Genomic DNA, 21,723 nt, shown 5'->3' on the forward strand with positions numbered 1-21,723 from the left:
GGCTGTGAGTGGACACCACTGGTCATTGCCTAGATTCGTGATTTCATTAGTGGTTTGAAACTAGTGTTATTTTAATTCTTATAGTTCTTCCCTTCTGACTAAGGGAAATCAAATGGAAGATTTCTGTAAGAGAGAAGCTTTTCTTCCCCAACTATTTGGTTATACTGAAGTGCCATTTGTACTGAAGAGTGTTCAGCTCTTTAAAAAAATTGATACATTTCAGATTGTTATGTTTTTACATTTTATTTTAGGCCTCTGTACTTTTGTTAAAAGCCATCCTAATATACAAGATTGTTTTCCTTCAAGGAAAACCTGAAATTAAATTATTTCTGGCATCAACTCTTATGCCAATCAATTTTTTTTAAAATGTAAAAAGAAAATGATTTGACATGTGAACTTTTGTGAGATTTGTCATTTAACATCTAACTCTAATTTCTGCTGGGTTTTTTTGGTAGCAAAAACAGTATCAGAAGATTAGGATATACATATTCACTTAGCGATCCTATTCTCAATCAGACACAATATAATGATGAGTACACTTGGAAATCATACTCTAAAGAAGATTTGATCAAAACTGAGACTTCAAGAGGAATCAAGAGCCAAAAAACTCATCTCAACGAAGTAAGATAATATCTACATATGTGTTGAATTTAATGCTGTATCAACAACCCGTGAGAGTTTATGTCACAAAGATCTTTCAGCTTCTACAGTCACAGGATATATGGTTCTTTTTAGACTATTTCCTATCTATCTTCTCACATTCTAATCACTTATGTTCTATCCCCTAAGAGTTTTTTTTTTTTTTTTAAAGACTTGTAAAAAATTGGCTCACCCCTGTAATCTCAGCACTTTGGGAGGCAGAGGTGGGTGGATCATCTGAGGTCAGGAGTTAGCGACCAGCCTGGACAATGTGGTGAAACCCCTTCTCTACTAAACATGCAAAAATTAGCCGGGTGTGGTGGCACGCACCTGTAATCCCAGCTACTCAGGAAGCTGAGGCAGGAGAATTGCTTAAACCTGGGAGGTGGAGGTTGCAGTGAGCCGAGATTGTGCCTCTGCACTTCAGCCTGGGCCACAGAGCAAGACTCTGTCTCAAAAAAAAAAAATTCAGGTGAAATTTACATAATATAAAATTAACTTTTAAAGTGAACAATTCAGTGGCATTTAGTACATATATAGTGTTGTGCAGCCATCACCTCTCTTTTTGTTTCAAAACATTTTCATCATCCTAGAAGGAAACCTTATACCCATTAGCAATTACTCCCCGCCGTCTGCTTTCTACCTCTGTGGATTACCTTTTGTGGATATTTTATATGCAGAATCAACAACAGGTGACCTTTGGTGTTTGGCTTCTTTTCACTTAGCATAATGTTTTCAAGGTTCATCATCTAAGAAATTATCTGACTAGAAAGGTGACAGGAAAAGCACTGTTATGAACACCACCCATGTAGCATCCATGTAGCAAATACCAGTACCTGCAATTCTTTGTCACAGTTGACTAGTGTTCTCTCCCGTGGACATACCAGTTTGTCTGTCCGTGCATCCATCAATGCATCTTTGGCTTGTTTCCACCTTTTGACTATTGTGAATTGTGCTGCTGTGAACAGCCAGGTACAAGTACTTGTGCTTAGCCTTGAGTTTTGTGCACTCTCAAACCTCTATTTTTTAAATCATTCTGTTGCCTCTACCTAGAATGCCCCTATCCCGTGCACTGAGGGAACCCCCGTATTTCTTCAAGGTTCAGATTAAAGAAAGCTACCTCTAAGTCCCTTCTCCCCTAGATGGAAATAACTGATTCTCCCTATGTGTTTTCTTGGCTTTCTATGCCCTTCTCCCATCACAAAAGGCAATGTTCAGTTGTAGTGAAGGGTTTCATTTACTTGACTGCCACCTGGGATGGGATCACTTGGGATGGAGCCACCTTGATGCATTCAATAGATGATAAGGTGGTAGAATGGACAGGATTTGATGACTAAAAGGATGTGAAGGATAAGGAAGAGGAAAGTAGAATGTTCAGCTTCTGACTTGGACAGCCTGGTGTGTGCAGATGTTGTTTACTGAGCTGAAACGTGGTGGAGGACTAGGTTTGGTGGAGAAGGGTATTGAGGGAACAATGTAGTTTTAGTTGAAGACATGTTGGTTGATGTCCAACAGGCAGTTGAACAGACAGGTCTGGAGCTCATGGGGGAAAGATGAGCTGGACATATGGACTTGGGAGTCATTAGAATGTACACATATAGCCAATTCCATTTGATTCCTTGTGCCACTCATTCATTATAACCTATTCAACCCTGAAATATATGTATATAGATAGATAGATAGATTTATACATACACACACACACACACACACACACATATGTATATGTCTCCTGGAGATATACACATAAAACTCCCGTCTCTTAAAAAATATATATATATAAATTATCTACTTAATAAATCATTTATATTTAATACATGTCTCTAACATATGTATTATTACATATAATTGTATATATTAGAGACAAGATCTTGCTTTGTTGCACAGGGTGAAGTGCAGTGGCACAATCAGAGTCCACTACAGCCTCGAACTCTTGAACTCAAGTGATCCTCCCACCTCAGCCTCCAGAGTAGCTGGAAGTACATGTGCATGCTCTCACACCCAGCTAATTTTTTATTTTTTGTAGAGCTGGGGCCTAAGTCTGTTCCCCAGGCTGGTCTCAAACTCCTGGTTTCAAGCATTCTTTCCACCTTAGCCTTCCCAAGCTCTGGGATTACAGCCATGAGACACTGGGCTTGGTCATCCTTAACATTTTTAAATTAATGTAAAAGAGTTGATTACAATATTATACTGTATGTATATAATATTATACTGTATGTGTACATCCACAAACACATGACCATATAATTTTCCCTTCCTCTGAGTGCTCGCGAAGGCTCTCAACCAATGAGAGCTAGTGTGGCCAACTGTCTTGTTCACAACCAATGACAGCTAGTGTGGCAGACTGTCCTGTGTGTTCTCAGCCAATAAGTGTTCACATACCAGACGGCAGCCTCAATTAACCCAGGCATTGAATATCAGCAGCTGCTAACATTACACAAGAAAAACAACCATATATTATCTGCTTCCTACAGCCTTGTGAAACATCATTTATTCAGGGGTGTCTAATCTTTTGGCTTCTCTGGGCTAAATGGAAGAATAAGAATTGGTTTGGGCCACACATAAAATACACTAACACTAATGATAGCTGACGAGCTTTAAAAAAAAGAAATTTGCAAAAAAAAAATCTGATAATGTTTTAAGAAAGTTTATGAATTTGTGTTGGGCCACATTCAAAGCCATCCTGGCTGGGGCCTTGGGTTGGACAAGCTTGACTTCTAGTGTAGTGAGTTTGAGTTTCTGGATCCACCCGCCAATTTGCAGGAAATACAGGGGACAGAGGAACTTGTTAAACAATAAACGAGTATGCAATCAACAAAATCCAGACTGCGGGGACCTCACCTCTGCACATCAAATGGCTTCTTCAGTAGATAAATCATACTCTTATCTATTGGTTTTTCCAGTTGATAAATTATGAGGGAAAGAAGGGAATCAAGAGGGAACTTGAAAACTAAAAGGGATTTAAAAGACACATTTGGGACAGTGAGTATACCTATTTTGAAGAATTTTGGTGCAAAGGGAAATGGAGGAATAGCTTAGTAACTAGAAGGGAAAGTGGAGTGAAGAGAGCGTTTTCTTTTTAAGATAGGAGAAATAAACACATGCTTAGACATTGATAGCAATGACCTAGCAGAGCGGGAGAGATTCAAGTTGCAAGAGTGAAGCGAGGATTGTTGGACGATTTGCTGGAGTGGACTCAGTAGAGAGGGATCTAGTGCTGCAGGTGGGGCTGGGCCTTGCTGGGAGCACCTGCCGGCTCCCCTCCCATCACAGCATGTGCCAGTGCAGGTGTGGTGGCTGGGACATGGTTGCTGGGCTGTGGAGGTTCTTTTCTGGTGGCTTCAGTTTTCTCAGGGAAATAGGAAGCAAGATCATGGGAAAGAGGGACGTTGGCAAGAGAAGGTGGAGGCTTCAAGTTTTATCATCTTGAAATCTCTCTGGAGATGAGAAGAGAGTGCCCGCCCCTTGCTGTCCTTCAGAAAGTTGCTGGGTCCTCTGCACATGAGGGGGTTTTCCTCAGGGGCTCCCAAGGGGAAAGCAGCCACTGCCTGCACTCCTTGGGAATGTCTGGCCAGAACTAGAATTGACATGGGGTTTCTCTTCCCCTGGTCTTATCTGTAGGAGACTTCTGGTTGGAAGCACAACTTGTGGAAGTTTTCAATCTCATTCTCTCATTTTCAGTGTGAAAAGTCAAAGAAATGCACGGAACCTCTGTTTCAGCTAGGTCAACGAACGGCTCCTGTTGACTGGCTCTCTGCATCCATGTACCTGCCGTGGCAGTTGGGTGTAAAGGATTCTGAAGAATATGTGCACACAGACACTCAGATTATTGATCCCATTAGGTGAACCCATATGGATTTTCTTGAAAATTGTGTTTCCATTGATAGGACATTTTCCTGTGGACACTACCTCACTGTCAACAAAAGAGGACACTAAGGAACTGCCTCCCTTGGAAAATCCCTGCTTCAATGAAAGAAGTTAACCAGGCACTATCAAATCAGTTTATTTCCCTTACTAAGAGAGACTTTGTGGACAGAGCGAAAGGTAAACATGGTTTTTTGTGGGGTTTTTTGTTTGTTTTTTTTCCCTGGGGTCATGTGGTAGGCACTGAAGTTGCGGTGGTTAGCAGCATGGGTCTGTTCTTCACCCCCAAGGAACTCAAAGTCTAGGCAACTTTGCAAATAAAAACCATCAAGTATAAAAAGGTGCACCTTGTGGAAAATGCAGGTAGCTGTGGGCATATGGGAGGACATCCAACCTAGTGTGGGGTGGGGATTAGGAAAGCCTTCCCTGCCTGGCCCAAAAGATGAAGAGGAATTAGCCAGGCGGAGAGGTAGTAGAGAGTGCTGCCGCAGGATTGAAGGCCTGGAGGAACATTTTAGGAACCAGAAGAGCTTCACCAAGATAAAGCAGTAAAGGGCAAAGGGAGAGTTAAGGGAGGAGACCAGCGTGGCCAGAGAGCACCCAGTCTGGAAGGGCCCTGCAGGGCATACTAAAGAGTTTGAAGTTGATTCCAGAAGCAATTAAGAGGTTTTATTAAGGTAGTGACACAATTCCGATGTTGGCTTTTAGAAGCCTCACACTGGCTGCAGAGTGAAGAACGGAGATGGCCCTTCAGGAGGCAGCAGGGAGGAGGAGGCTGTGAGAGCAGCACAGAGAGGAGTGAGGTGGCTTGACACATGGCTGGGGCAGTGCAGGCAGAGGCAGGATCTGCAAGGTGGCAGCACGGGCACTTCAGTCAGCAAATGAGCCACTTCCAGGGCAGGGTCTGTGGCTCTTTGGCATACATGGTGCCACCAGCACCCATCCCAGTGCCTGGCTTATCACAGGTGATGAAAATAAATATTGGTTGAACAAAGGAATGAATGATAGGGAAGAGTGACTGCCAGATGTCAGGCATAAGGGAGTAACGAGTCTGCCTTGGAGTTCCGTGCAGATGGGTTGCTGCTGTCTTCTGTAGTTAAGAAGAAAACCACGAGAGGGTGAAGTGAGGGCCGTTTTATTCTCTCACTTGTCAGAGGTGAGAAGTCCAGCATGCTGTTCGTCCTGCTTCCTGGAAGAGCACATGTGTCCTGGGATGGGAACTCTGCTGTGCAGATTCCCCTGTGAGAATCTATATTCTCTCTTTTTCACCTGACTCTGCCCTTAGGGCTCTGTGGCTGAGAATACCTTTGACTGGTTTTCTGTAGGATAGGTAGAGATGACATCATAGCTCCCATGTCTCAGGGCATCAAAAATGAATTCCATCTATACCAACACATTTTCCAGAAATGACATATTTGGTGATTGGATGCCATTTTGTTCTTTCTTATCAGCAGGAAATTTACTTCATTGAGAATTCATGAAAATTGATTATACTTTTAAACTCAAAGAAGGAAACCTCTCTTTAAGTCACTCGACGCACTCTGGTGCACAACTCCAAGCCCTGTGACAAAATGGCAGTTGGAGCATTGGTGTTCTCCTGCCTTTTGGTGAAAAAATAATGACACCCAACGACAGCTGAGGAAGGCTGGCTGCCCTGTAGGCTCTGAACACAAACCAGGGAGTGCAGAGGGCCCTAGGCATCTCTCAAGGCCTGTGTGTCTCCACCCTCATTCTACGTGCCCCTTCCTGCCCCAACAGAACCATCAATCCCTGTGAGCTGTGCGTCTGTCTCCCGCCCCCGAACGAGTTTACCTTTCCAGTTCTCTGGCTGTTCTCCAGCATCATTCCTCCATCTCTAAAGCATTAATCCCATCCCACTGGCATGCACCTTGACTGTAGTATATCCCATCTAGCATGTTCCAAATGAAAACAAAAACAGAGCCTCCCCTCCACCCCATCTCTTCTTTTAGCTCCTGTTTATTTCTCCACTTCCCTTCACAAACTGCCAACATTTACTAAGCCCCTGGCTTTTCATAAATGAACACGTTTAATCTTCACAACCTTTGAAGTTATGACCTCCAATCAAAAAGGAGGATCTAAAACTCAGTGTGGTTGAGTACCATGCCAGGTTGCCCAGCTCGGGTCTGGTGGGGTCTAGGATTTGGACCCAGGCGATCTGGCTTCTCTTGTTAGAACCAGCTCCTTCCCAGCTAACATTCCTTTAAGAGTCAGTTTATACATTGCTGTTCTGAATTCCTAACTTCTTATTTACAGTTTTTAAAAATTAAAATGTACTTCTATTAAACTCATGTATGCATACACCCAAACAATTACTCAGGGACTTATAAAGAAATAACAGCAGTTCTTTGACCTACTCCACTTCACCCCTACTCATATCCCTCAGTGGTAATCAGTTTCAGTCTGGTTAACTATGTCTTCTTATGTGATTTTTTAAAAATATGCTTCTGGCCGGGCGCGGTGGCTCAAGCCTGTAATCCCAGCACTTTGGGAGGCCGAGGCAGGTGGATCACGAGGTCAAGAGATCAAGACCATCCTGGTCAACATGGTGAAACCCCGTCTCTACTAATACAAAAAATTAGCTGGGCATGGTGGCGCGTGCCTGTAATCCCAGCTACTCAGGAGGCTGAGGCAGGAGAATTGCCTGAACCCAGGAGGCGGAGGTTGCGGTGAGCCGAGATCACGCCATTGCACTCCAGCCTGGGTAATGAGCGAAACTCCGTCTCAAAAAAAAAAAAAAAAAAAATGCTTCTATTGCTATTCCTTCACTCATGAATTTTAGACATTACTGACTTCCGTTTTGGTAGTTGAGGATTTGGTTGTCCTGTAACTCTGTCTCACTGGTCCTCCATCCATCATGTCAATATCATTATATTACAGATTTCTTGTTAAATTCAATTGCTAGTGTGTGTATTATGATATGACATACTGTGATTACATGAGTATCATGTAATCACAGGTCACTGAACCAAGTTGTATTTCATGATTATTTCCTTTGCTTGTTGCTTTCTTTTATTTTTACCAGAATTAATCATTGTTTTTCTCCATGTGCTCAGTTTTCTACATGTCTGACACTATTTTTTTCCATACTTTGTTGTACACTTACCAAAATTTTTTCCAAACACAATGACAGAATAGAACAGAGAACAGAGAGGAGAGAAAAATGTTAAAGGACTAATGCAGGAAACAATTCTCAGAGTTTCTAGATTGAAAGGGCCCCTGAATGCCTGACACAATGAATGGCAAAAGACTATGAGTAATGCATGTAAGAGTAGAATTTCAGCATGTCAGGAATGAAGAGATCTTCAGAGTTTCCAGGGGATAACATAAAAAAGGATCAGAAATTAAAATGGCATCTGTCTTCTACATAGAAATCCTGGATGCTAGAAGACATTTGGAAAAATGCATTGAAGGGAAGTGATTTCCTACCTAAAATTCTATATCCAGCCAAACTATCAAGCAAATGTAATTAAGAAAAAAAGACATTTCCAGATTGACAAGAATATACTTTTAAAAGTTCCTTCGACACACCCTTTCTTAGGAAGCTACTGGATAGTTGGATTGAGACTTGAATTACCTTACCTTTTTTCTCCAGCTTCTTTCTCTTTGCATTTTTGTTCTGTTTATTTGGAAACATCTTTACTTTGTTTGTTTGTTTGTTTGTTTTTCATGGAGACAGAGTCTCCACCAGGCTGGAGTGCAGTTGTGTGATCTTGGCTCATTGCAGCCTCTGCCTCCCGGATCCAAGCAATTCTCGTGACTTAGCTTCCCCAGTAGCTGGGACTACAGGCACGCACCACCAGGCCTGGCTAATTTTTCTGTATTTTTAATAGAGTCAGGGTTTCACCATGTTGTCCAGGCTGGTCTTGAACTCCTGAGCTTAGGCAATCCACTTGCCTCAGCCTCCCAAAGTGCTAGGATTACAGACATGAGCCACCGCACCTGGCTGAAAACTTCATTTTTAATCTAGCTCTTCTATTAAATTTTATTACAGGTCTCATATTTTTAATTTCTAAGCTCTCTTTCTTCCTCTCTCCAATTAGTTTTTTAAAACAGCGTTCTGTTCTTATTTTATAGATGTGGTAATTCTCATGAATTTTAAGATATTTATGATATACTTAACTTTCCACATTTTCATCTGTTCCTTGCATTGTTTTTATTTTTCTCTGAGTGTCTTAATGGTCTAATGAAACTTTGATTGTCCATATTTGCAAGGCAGCAGAGGCAGATTTATTATAAAGCTAATAAAACTCGTTTCACTCTTGTAGACTCTTCTTTTTCTTAAAGTGGGTACACACAAAATATTGAACTCCAGGGCTCACAAAATCTACAAAGGAGGTACTCAAACATAATTAAAAACTATGTGCAGAGATGTGGCTTGATAGCTGGTACTTGACTTAGGTGATTAGAGGGTGAGCTATCTTTTGTGGGGAGATATCCCTAAATGCCATTATTTGTGGATCCGTCTCTCCAGAGAGGTAGTTCTGACTGACTGTTGGCATTCTGAAAGCAGGATTGGGGGAGCAAGGGGTTGGGATCTTCCTGGCTGATGTGCAGACTTTCACTGACCCCTCTTTTTTCAGTCAAGCATCTCACTCCACTCACCTTTTACTGTGCCTGGTGCCCCTCAGTCCAGAGCTTCTTTGGTTCAGTTTTGCAGAGAATAAACTTCTGGTTTGGAAGAAATAGTCACATGACTACACGGGCTTATGAAGGTGATCCAGGGAGCCACTTGGTATCCACGTTTTCAGCCAAGTGTCTGTGTTCAGCCCTGAGCCTCTCTCCCTGTCCTCCGCTGTACCTGTACGCTTGAGCCTGCAGGTGTTCTGTACTGTGGGTTACATAGTTCACTTCTTTGCTGCTCCCCTCTCACATCATCTAGGCTTCAGCTGCCTCTACTTTGCTCATTCAGTTGCCACATCTACATTTGCTTCCCATTTTCTAAAAATGTATTAACGTTTCAAATCTATGATCATTCTGATGGAGTTTGGGGATAGAGGATCCTAAATGCATGGATACAATCAAGAATTTAATGGGAAGCACTGCTAACCCTTTTACTTTTCAATCCCTTCCAAACTTGTGTCTGCCCCCACCATTCACTGAACTGCTCCTTTCAAGGTCTGCAATGACCTTCAGTGGAGATTTTTCCATTTGCATCTTACCCAACCTTTGAGCATCGTTAACTGTGGTTTCTGCTCTCTCTTGAACCACTGTTCTCCTTGCACTTCTGTGTTGTCATACGCTCCTGTTTTCCCCCTATTTCTTTGATCCTTCTCTTTGGTCATTTTTCTGTTTGGCTCTAACAATTAGAGTTTCTGATTCCTCTGTAGAACAACTATCCTGAAGACCTCCACATTTGTATCTCTCCTCAATAACAGCATTAATCCACTCATAAGGGCAGAGTGCCCATGACCCAAACACCTCCCAGTAGGCCCCACCTCCCAACATTGTTGCAATAGGGATTAAGTTTGCTTTTGCAGGGACACATTTGAATCATAGCACTAAGTTATAGACGGAAGTTACAGGAACAGTGCCAGATGGTTTTCCAAAATATCTTAAGGGGTGTCCTGATTTTGAGCCCCACAAACTCCTCCCCTCTATAACCTGTCTTCTGTGTCTGCGGTTTATGAGGTCATTATGAGGGCTACTGATACCCATGTCCTCTCTTCCTGAGTTTTCTAAAGTAAGAGGCAACATGTACTAGAACCTTCTCCTCCTCTGTTGGTCTAAACAGAAATCATTTTTTTAAAATTGATATAAAAATGCTCTCAGATACCAGTAGATGCAATTATATATCCTTTGATATAAAATCTATATCAGTAGGTACCACTATAAATGGTTTGATATACAATGTGTACTAGGATTTATTTTGAAAAGATTTATTGGAAAACTAATCTGGAAGAGAATTGAGTTCAGTGTCGATTGTAATTTGCACTGTTCGGACATTGCTCATGAAACCTATGTTTTTGACATCTTTGTCCTTCTGAATAAAGATGGTGTTATATGATATGCCTCTGAACTAAGGCTTTGTAGCAAGAATCAGGAATAAACTCATTCTAAGTGAGATGGATTGTGATTCTTGCCTCTGTAAATCTGATAATGTTTGTAACACTGGCTTCAGTGCTTCATAGATATTTAATGAATATGTTTTAGCAGAGATATTTCAAAGAAATTATAGTGGTACTATCTACTAATGCCAGCAGTGTTATCTAACCCTCCATCAGTAAGGGATAAGTTTCCAGTTTTTATATTTAAAAAAAATTTTTTTTATTTTTCCCAGGTAACGAGGATGATATACACCACCTCATCTCGGGCTGCCAGATTAAGCAAATAAAACTATGGGACACCCAGTTAAATTTGAATAATGATATGCAGTAGATAGAAAGTATTTACACTAAAAAATCATTATTTATCTGAAATTCAAATTTCACTGGGCATCTCATGTTTTATAAAATGGCAACCCTGGCCCTATCCAAAATGTCTTTGATACCCCCCTCTGCCCCAGGAACTAGACAGACCTAGTGGAGTGATCAGTGTCTTCTGTGCCCACTGAGCAGACTCGTGACTTAAAAATATATTCACTAGAAACTACTTCTGATCATTTAAGCATATACTTCCTGTGACTGATAAAGCAAATTATTTCTTCATCGAAGTGTTCATTCATGTGACTGATAAAGAAAATTATTTCTTCATCAAAGTGTTCATTCATTTGAGCACATACCTCCTGTGACTGATAAAATTATTTCTTCATTGAGGTGTTGATACAGAGCACATTGACTGGACCTCTAAATACAACAAGAGTGGGTTTTTAGTGTGATAAATTGGAAGTTCCTGCCAGAGGCAAGGTGGGATGCAGAGCTACTTAGAAATTGCTCACAAGGAGTAAGTATTGCCTTCCATTTCCACCCGATCCCAGCTCAGAAGATTACGAAAAGTTCTCACCTGTCTCTGGAATGGAAAAAGTTCCTTCCCCAACCTCCAGACATCGAATTCCGAAGGAATTACCAAATTCCAGCTAAAATTCCCAAGCTTCAGGATTTCAGTTTCAAATATGGATGCTACGCAAGCTTGCCCGTTGCTTCTCAGGGTATAGGTGAGTACAACCGCAGCTTCTAAAACAGCCTCATAGATCCCAAACCCTGGCTCCAGGACTTCTCAATGCACTAGTAGCCCATTTGGTAATAGTCACAGAGAAAGCTGGGGATCCTGGCATAAAATCAGAACCTGGTCGCTGCAGCTCCCAACCTGGAACCCAGGGAGCCAGCAGATTTCAGAAGATGACTGACTGCTTAGGCCATGAACTGAGTGTGATCCCTGCTGGGAAGAGGCAGTGGTGAGGATTAGGAGATACTTCCTCCTTATAGAATGAGAGGAAGGATGCAGTTGCTGTAAAGTGACAGAAAGAGGTGAGGTAGGAAACCAGTTTCGTCTCAGCCTCCTACTGGAAGTGTATCCACATGTGCATCCCTCGAAAGTTTCTTAAAATTCCATGACCAAGCCACCTCCGAGCTACTAATTAAGCAGAAAACTTGGTGTTAGTCTGAGACGTGATTCATTCCTGGCATGGAGTTGAGAACAAGTAGCACTTGAGACAATAATCAAAGAATTGACACTTAGCACCTTGGGTTAGAAGGTAGTCTAGAAATTACCTCGTCCAGAGCCTCATGTTGTGTGTGAATCTTCCTGACTCCATCCTTGCCAAGGGGTGACACTGCCCCTGCATATCCACTTCAGCGTAGCCTCGTCCCCTTCGCGGTCTGTTTAGAAGCTGGAGCAGCTGTAATATTCCTGCTGAACTTCTAGCCACTGGTTCCGTTTCTTCCCATGGATGTTCGTTATTATAAATCTGTTATTCTGTGAAAACCTTATCATATGCCTTCGAAGTCTTTTCCAGTTAAAGTATTTCCAGGCCCTACAAACACTCTTCTAAGGGTATAACATCAAATCCTCTCACCAGTCTGGTCCCTCTATTTGGCCAATAATGCTTTAAAGGGGACACCTGGAGCTGGAAGGTGTTCTTAAGGTTTAAAAATTGGGGCTGGGTGCAGTGGTTAACACCTGTAATCCCAGCACTGTGGAAGGCAGGGACAGGCGGATCATGAGGTCAAAAGATCGAGACCACGAGGTCAAGAGATCGAGACCATCCTGGCTAACATGTTGAAACCCCATCTCTACTAAAAATACAAAAAATTAGTTGGGCGTGGTGGCACGCGCATGCAGTCCCAGCTACTCGGGAGACTGAGGCAGGAGAATTGCTTGAATCCGGGAGGCAGAGGTTGCAGTAAGCTGAAATTGCACCACTGCACTCCAGCCTGGGTGACAGAGAGAGACTGTGTCCCAAAAAAAGGAAAAAGAAAAAAAGATTGAGCAAGTTGTGAAAATTTCGTTTTTGCATCATGATTTTATTAGGTTTTTCATGATCATTTCTTGAATATCAGAACTCACGTTAAATGAGCAATATTCATAATCAAATATAAGTGATTTGGGTATTGCCTGCACCTCATACCCCCATTAGTCCAAATGGACAATGAGTGATGACTATAAACACCATCATTATTCCAAAATGCTCATCTGAAGATGCCTAGGTCCCTGGAAGGAGATCCCTTACTGTGCTGTCTGAAATGTGCACAGGAGATGTCCTGAAAGAAAAAGAAACTTCCATGAGGACCTTTGGTTATTAAGCAGACAGTGAACATCACCATCGTAGCCACCAAAGGCAAACTTCCTCTTTACCCTCTGAAGGTTTGCTGAAAAATCAACTGAAAAAAGTCAGATTAAAAGGAGGAAAGGCATACAAATTTATTAACATGCATGGGAGTCAAGCAAAATATAAGAACTCAAAGAAATGACGGGAGGTTTGATGCTTTTATACCATCCTGAGGTTACAGAAAGAGCTGGCTAAACAAGTTATGGGGCGGAGGGGAGAAGAGGAGGCCTGACTAGCCAAGGTGGTCTTGTTCAATGGTAGCAGCCCCCAGAGAGAATGATGGTAAAGGTTTTAGACCTATAAAGTCCAATCTTAGTTAATGTTTCTTAGATCCAGACAAGGAAAGGCCTTAGAAAGCCGGGCTGCATCAGTGCAGATTCCCTATGGATGCAGGTCACCCCATTCTCAAAGACAACTTCGCAGGGCTAATGCAGTTGGCAGGACTTTTCAACAGCCATCTCAAAGTACACCAGAGAAGTGTATTTTGGGGTGAAATATTTCAGTTTCCTTCACCATCATAACACACTGACCTGCATAAGAGTCAAGTTCAGGGAAAACTTCTCTTCTGAAAGTGATGGTCAAAGTCACTCTTCTGGTCATCGTCTCCCATCACTGCCACTTTCAGCAGCAACAGGCCGGGAATCTCCGCAGCTCTTCGTAGCTATAGTCATTGGAAGAATTGATCTAATACAGAGGCTTAGTGTCTAGCATCATGAAGGACACTGCCTGAGCTCAAAGCTGGGATCAGGGCTGTCAGGGTCATTTTCTTTCTTCACTTTTTTTTTTTTTTTAGACAGAGTCTTACTCTGTCGCCCAGGCTGGAGTGCAGTGGCATGATCCTAGCTCACTGCAACCTCCGCCTCCCGGGTTCAAGTGATTCTTCTGCCTCAGCCTCCCGAGTAGCTGGGACTAAAGGCACGCACCACTACACCTGGCTAATTTTTTTTTTTTTTGTATTTTTAGTAGAGATGGGGTTTCACCATATCGGCCAGGCTAGTCTCAAACTCCTGACCTCGTGAAATGCCTGCCTCGGCCTCCCAAAGTGTTGGGATTACAGACGTGAGCCACCGCACCTGGCCTCAGGGTCATTTTTAAACAATAAGGGCAAGACTGCCGTGCTTGGGTACCAGCCCCTGAGCCTCTCCTCTCCTGTGCGTTTCTGTAGTGCCCTCTGTGCTGCACAGCTACCTAAGGAACCAAGAGCATATGAAGAAGCAGACCACATACCAAAGCGACGACGACAGAACCTACCTGGATTTCTTAATGCTTTTAAACTCATTCACTTCCTCTCAAGTCAAAAAGTACCTTCAGAGTGTTTCCTACAAAGGTAAGATGAGGTCTTATTTCATGTGCTTACAAATCATAATACATTGCTTTTGCCAAATATAAACTGTTCCAACTTGTAGCCACTGGAGTCGAATGCCCACAAAAAGGGAAAGCACAGCCTCAGAGATAAAACATCTCAGTGTTGTGCAAACCTCAATCCACTGAAAAGATATTTTCCGTTAAGGAGACCCCAGTGACTATATCCCCACTTATTAAAAAAGAGACATACAGCTTTTCACTCATTCCTGATCTCATTTTGCCTGTGGTTGAATTGCTCCAGGATGACTCTTCTTTTTCTTAGAGCTAATTGATTTCTCCTCTGGGTGTTTGTATAATCGCACTATTTTGCTGTGTTTTGTCTAATCTTTATTTTCTGTTTGCTGGTACATTTTTGTGACAGGCTTTTTAAGGTACAAGAGAATCTCTATATATCACTCTCTCAAAGGGAGCAAATGCCATTGATGTGGCTTCACTCCACATGACAAAGACTTATCCTAGTTTGTAGCCAAGTGACTGAAATTGATTTGGGAGCATCTTAGGGGCAACTGGCCAGTTTAACCGAGAGTGTGTAAAATGTCAACTCAGAGACTAAGAGAGCTTGAGGAAAGGAAACAGAGCTCTTCCTGCAGCTGTCTCTCAGCATCCTACGTGAGGGCTCACACCCCCCCATTCCTCCTCATTTGTGAGCACATCACCTAATGCAGATGTAAAACTTTATATAATATATATTCATATGCCAACTAATGTATCACATACATTATAGAGCATACAAACTGTTATAGAAGGAAGTAAAAATCAAATAGCAATAGGGGTCTACTGCTTATTTCTGTACCCAAGTGATCATTTTCTTTACCCCATTTTGTGCTCTAGGCTATTTGGGGGCTGCTAACTTACTGTGTGCTCTGTAATGAGCTTGGGACTTCCATCAGCCATGTGGGATCCCTCCGAGGGCTCTCTGTCTCTTGTCTGACTCTCCTGGGTCCCCAGGTGCTGTCCCCAGCCACAATCAGAAGAGCTTGCACCTCTGCAATCCTCGCTGAAACCCTCTTTTTTTGGGGATCTCCTGCCCCAAGAAAAACTAAAACCCTACTGTTGGCAAGGCTGACAGGGAGTAGCGTGTGTGTGTGTGTGTGTGTGTGTGTGTAGAAACGAAGTATTTGCCACTCTACACATTGAGGGCTGAGAACCTAAAGACCCTTCTAAGACCTTGAATGCTGGGTTTCAGGGAGGTACAAGAAGCAGGTGTTTGCCTCCTATTGAGGCAGGAGTACGTATTTTCTGTTGAGAGAAAGGAACAGGGAGGGAGCATGATGCCTCCTTGCTCTCCACAGATGGCTCTGGGCCAGTCTGACACTTCAGAAGGAAGCCAAGAGGCTCCTGGGGGTCCGCTGGCTCAGACTCCCCAGAGGGCCCAGCCAAAGCTCTGCAGCAAGCTCAAGCCTGCCCGCCTGTTCTCGTTCTCAATTTTGTATATAAAAGCATCCTCTGCATTTTACAAGGAGCTCTTTTTACCTTTAGGATCCGCATCTGTTGGACCCTGTAGAAAGAGGATTTTTGTCTTTCTTAAGCAGATGCTCCCATCTGCCCAGGGACTTGCAATGCAGATGCAGCTGTCACTCCTCTGCCCCCATGGAAACCATGGTGGTTGCAGGCAGCTCTGTCTCTTACTGTGTGTCAGGCACAATCCAAGTCTTAGTGGCGCCCCCTAAGGTGAACTAGGAACTCCTCAAAGTTCTCTGGCAGCCTTGGATCTACATTCTCCCAAAATACTGGGGTAAGCTGATCTTCCAGGTAAAACACTCTGTCCACCTGATAGGACTTTCCTCCCTAGACAGGTGAGGCATGACCTGTTAGCCAACAAAGTAACTTAGAATAAGCTAGGGTTTTGTTTCTTCTTAGCTCTTCTGCTTTCCTGGTTCCCTCAGGGCTGCACCAGGGGCCCGTGCCTGAAGGCTCATGACCCAGACCTTTGCTCTTTGGTGCTGCCTTGGGCTGATGTGGGATCCGCTTCCCATGGGTTTTTACTCCCCTTTCCAAGCTCTGCTGTAGAATGGACCACGCATCACTGCCAGCCGTGTTAGAAGCTGACAAACAAATGGAAGGCTCTCCCTGAATTCTTGTGCCCAAAACCTCTTGTCATCTTCTAGTGTCAGGGATGGCACTGATGCTTTTCAGCTGGTGAACATCACAACAGAGCTTTTGTGACTGACCACATATGCAGATGTGTTAGGCAGAATTATTATCAATTCAGCTTAAATTATTTTACTGGATTATCTCTCATAGGTTATAGGAGCTGATGGAATAGGAGCCTAGAACAGGTACATTTTAGAGAGGGAGAGAGGAAGAGAGGGAGAGACCGGCGGTGTGGAGAGAGATAAAGAGAGAGAGAGAGAGAGAAGGGACCAGGCTTGTTCTTATGGACCAAGTTGGGTGGGAGGCGGGGGTGGGGGAGAGAGTCAGTGTGTGTGCTGGGGGGTGAAACACAGTAAAGAGAAAACTCCAATACAACAAAAAATAGAGCTGTGAAAGCATAAACGAGAGAGAGCTGAAGGCAAACCTTTTGTTTTCACTAACTCTGTGTGTCACCACTATTTGGTATTCAGTTTATTTATAACTTGAGGAGGTTGAACTAGTTATCTTTAGTGGCTATTCCACTTTCAAAATTGTTTTAATCTCTGAGTCTGCCTCAGACCACGCAAAAGCTTACTCATTGGGCAACTGTTTCCTATTTGTAAAGACAGTCATCGGTCCACTTTTCCCCAGTTGAAAGGTAAAATGATCTGAATCCCAGTTTTCTGTGAATTTATTCAGTTATGGCTCCCGCCCCATCTCTTCCTCCGACTGAAACTCCCACAAATGATCATGTAAAAAGTATTTCTTCATAGCTTGTGTTTCAATACTAAGAATCAATTTATTTACTCAATTAATGCTCAGTTGATACAAAGATAAATAAGGAATCCTTCTTCTCATTATCGGTATAGGAGATAGACACATAGTTAAAATGTCACGAGTTCTGTAATCAAAGCAATCTTTGGGTACGTAGAAGCCTGTGAGGGGTACTCCCAACCCTGTGGGTGGACGGGAGATGAGGAGGGGCTGCCTGGAGGAGGGGTCCTTTAAGTCTTAAAGATGAATCTGCATGACAAGGAGAAGCAGGAGCATTCCTGGCAGAAGCAACAGCGTATACAAAAATCCTGAGGAAATGAATTTGCATTTATACCTAATAAAGACAGGTAGCATTTGACTTACAACTGATAGCCTTTTTGAACAGTTAAGTTGACATTAAATTTTACAGACTCTCATCCTTTTTTACTAATTCACGCAAATCTTGATTAACAGTGTCTGTATATCTCTGTTATGAGAAGAAAGGATTTTTTTCTTATTTTAATATAAATTCTTTGGTAATAGAGACAATGCTTCAAATAAGAAAGACTGACAATAGCAAATATCAATGACAGGAAGCAGTCAGAACCCCACACAGCACTGGTGGGAATATTAAAGAATGAAGAGTACAATTATTTTGTTGTTGTTGTTTTTTGTGTGTGTGTGTGTGTGTGTGTGTGTGTGTGTGTGTGACAGAATCTCTCTCTGTAGCCCAGGCTGGAGTTCAGTGGCATGATCTCAGCTCACTGCAACCTCTGCCTTGAGGGTTCAAGCAATTCTCATGCCTCAGCTTCCCAAGCAGCTGGGATTACAGGTGTGCACCACCACGCCCAGCTAATTTTATTTTATTTTATTTTTTTAGTAGACATAAGGTTTTGCCATGTTGGTCAGGCTGGTCTTGAACACCTGACCTCAACTGATCTACCTGCTTTGGCCATCCAAACTTCTGGGATTACAGGCATGCGCCACTGTGCCCGGCTATCAAAGAATATAATCGCTTTGGAAACAGGTCTGGCAGCTTCTCCTAAAGTTAAACATATACCTACTCCATGACCCAGAAATTCCGCTTCTGGATATTTGCCCAAGAGAAAGGAAATCGTATGTCCACAAAAGGACATGTACAAGAATGTTTATAATCACTTTATTCTTAATAGCCTCAAACTGGATGCAACCCAAATCTCTATCAGTAGGAAAATGGATAAACAAACTGTGATATATTCACATAATGAAATACCACTCAACAATAAAAAGAAATGAGTTATTGATATATACAACAAAATGTATGAACCTCAAAAACCTGCTGAATGAAAGAAGCCAGACACAAAAGAATACCTTCTGTATGATTTCATTTATTTGAAGATCTACAACAGGAAAAACTCATCTATGATGAAAGAAACCAGAACAGTGGCTGTCTTGGAGTAGGGAGTGTTGATTGGGAAGGAGCATGAAGGGTCTTCTGGGATGGGAGAAATGATCTATATCATCCTGTGGTCATAGGTTACAGTAATGCATATGTCTCTTAATCAAACTGTACACAAAATATTAGTGAATTTCACTTTATGAAAAGTATAACCAACTAAAAAAATACTGGAGACAAGGTATGGAACAGGGTAGGGATGCTTCAGAATTAAACATGAAATCACAAAAACAAATAAATGAAGACATAATTGAAGAGAAAACAGGAACAAACACACTTACACATGCACATACACACACACGCACACACACACACACTTGCACATGCAGACATCCCTGATCTATGGACCTCCACTGGCATTTGGGATGTTGAGCAGGATAACATGAACATTGAATATGAGCATAGCATCACTTGTATTTTCACTCCCTTTTGGATTTGGCTACACAGGTGATAACTGCTGGGAGTGAACAAGTTTTACAGTTCCACTCTGTACTATTAAAAATATGTATGATTAGGGGCTGGGCGCAGTGGCTCCTGCCTGTAATCCCAGCACTTTGGGAGGCCAAGGCAAGCAGATTACTTGAGGTCAGGAGTCTGGGATCATACTAAAAATACAATAATTAGTTAGGCATGATGGTGCATGCCTATAATCCCAGCTACTCAAGAGGCTGAGGCAGAATTGCTTGAATCTGGGAGGCAGAGGTTGCAGTGAGTTGAGATAGCACCACTGTACTCCAGCCAGGGCAACAAAGTGAGACAACATCTAAAAAAAAAATATATATATATATATACACATACATATTTAATATATTTGTATGTATATATGTGTATGTATATATAATAGTTATGTATACATACATATATTATGTATATGTATTATATATATATTATGTGTGTGTGTACATATATATATATATGCATGTATATATATGACTAGGAATAGGGAATCACAGATGTTCAGAACCAGACAAGACTCCTTCATGTTACAGATCAGGAAATGGAGGCCAGGGAGGGGAGCTGAAGGGCCTTCTCAAGGTCTTGACCTTCTCAAGGTCAACATTTACCATTCAAGGACAGCAAAACTTACCAATGTCGGTGGGTACAAAAACAGCCCTGGCTTCTGTGAAATCTGGAACAATAATCTCTATTGTTTATCATCACTGTTTATTACTATGGACCCCGTAATAGAAGGCTAAGATGACCATTTATTGTTTTTGATGGGCCAGGCACTGTCTGGGTGCTTCACACACAGTGTCCCTAATTGATTCCAACATCTGTGCAAGGTAAGTACTGCTGTCTGTATTCAAAGATGAGGAGCTGAGGAAGTGGGGAGGCTAAATCATTTGCTAACACTTGCCAACACACAACTGAAACTTAAACCTCTTTCATTCTAAAATCCGTGTCTATCCGGTAAGTTTGCTAATCCCTTGAATATTAAGTTTACTATTCTTAATCAATAATTATACAACTGTGCCTGCTTAGGTATTAAATATAATAGCCTGTGATTATTTTGGTCTCTTATCAAATTTGTGTATTTAGTAATACTGTCAAATATTTTCTTCCTAGAATTTCTCAATTTAGCATTTAAATACTTACATGGAAATTTTCATCCTGTTTTTCTTCATACTATTCAGATAGACAAATTCTTGATCACTTTATTTGTACTCACTGTGACACTAACAAAAAGGAGAAATGAAAAGGGAAAATAGTTCAAATGAAGAAAATCTGAAAATCAATGGAAGCACGAGGACCTTCCTAGTCGTTTTCTCAATTATCAACAAAAAATAAGATGCAAATAGCTCCAAGTGTGTTGTGATAGTCATGAGTTTGTGTAATTTGCTTTGCTTTATTTTTGAATAATAAAATTACTTAAGGCTACAAATTTTCCCTGAACATAGCTTTAACTGTGTATCCAATAGGTTTTGATATAATGTCTTTTTCTTTTCCCTTTTGGATACTTAATTTGTGGTTTCAATTTTGATTTCTCCTGTGAACTAGGAATTATGTGGAAAAGAACTTTAAATTTCCCAATAATTCGAGATTTTAAAAATCATTTTATTGCATATCTCTTCTTTGAATGAAGGAAAGTTTAAAAATCTGCTTTCGGGAAATTAAAGTTTTATTTAATGCCATTAATCAAGTATATGATTAATTTGTGTGTTACATGAATATAAGAGAAAAGTTAGTTTATTGTATTTTTGAAATCCCTTATATCTTTAATTGTAGACTTGGACTGTTCAATTCCGAAAGAATATTGCAACCTCCCACAATAAATATATTTCTATCAATTTCCCTTTGTATTTCTGGGGTTTTTTGCTTTATATATATGGTTACTATATTTTGTATTCTATTAGGGTTTATCACTTATGCAGAGCTTCTTCTTCATTGATTAACATTGCCCATTATATATCATTCATCTTCAGCAGTTAATGCTTTTTGTCTTTAAATTGCATTTTAATTGATATTAATGTTGCTATTGGTGCTGATTTGGTTTTGGTTTTACCTTGCATTCACTCAGTATGTCCTTGTCTTCATTTCCAATCTGTCTCTGTAACTTTGTTTCAGTATGTTTCTAGAAATAAATTATGCCTGGCTTTTATTTTATGACTAATACGACACTGTTTGACTTCTGAGAATTTAGCCAGCACAGAGCAACTGTGATGCTTCACATACTGGGTTTTGTTTTCTGTATCATTTTTGCTTGCTATTTGCTGTTTTTTCTTTCTAGTTTTATTTTTCCTAATTTTCTTCATTTTCTCCTCTAATGTTATTTTTGGAAATATACTGTTTTTCACGATACTAGTAGTTTTTATCACACATGGTCATTACAACATTTGGGTTTCTCCCCCAATATATAAAATATAATCTC

General features: G+C 41.4%; 1 protein-coding gene across 4 annotated transcripts in view; it reads left to right on the plus strand.

The window, feature by feature from the left end:
- Window positions 1–21,142, plus strand: part of TEX26 (testis expressed 26) — a 38,053-nt gene extending 16,911 nt beyond the window's left edge. For 2 of the 4 annotated variants that reach the window (XM_064361792.1, XM_064361793.1), the window contains 5 exons: window positions 456–621; window positions 4,527–4,683; window positions 11,438–11,614; window positions 14,394–14,555; window positions 20,489–21,142. In XM_064361792.1, the coding sequence (XP_064217862.1) occupies window positions 456–621; window positions 4,527–4,683; window positions 11,438–11,614; window positions 14,394–14,555; window positions 20,489–20,550 (724 nt within the window). In that variant the 3' untranslated portion in view covers window positions 20,551–21,142. The remainder of the gene's footprint in view (window positions 1–455; window positions 622–4,526; window positions 4,684–11,437; window positions 11,615–14,393; window positions 14,556–20,488) is intronic. The other 2 variants (XM_064361794.1, XM_064361795.1) reach the window with 1 other exon arrangement.
- Window positions 21,143–21,723: the final 581 nt, after the last annotated feature.

This window comes from Aotus nancymaae, unplaced genomic scaffold (genome assembly GCF_030222135.1).
Source record: "Aotus nancymaae isolate 86718 unplaced genomic scaffold, 86718_ANA_hifiasm-v0.15.2.pri h1tg000043l, whole genome shotgun sequence".
In the NCBI taxonomy this organism is placed as follows: domain Eukaryota; kingdom Metazoa; phylum Chordata; class Mammalia; order Primates; family Aotidae; genus Aotus; species Aotus nancymaae.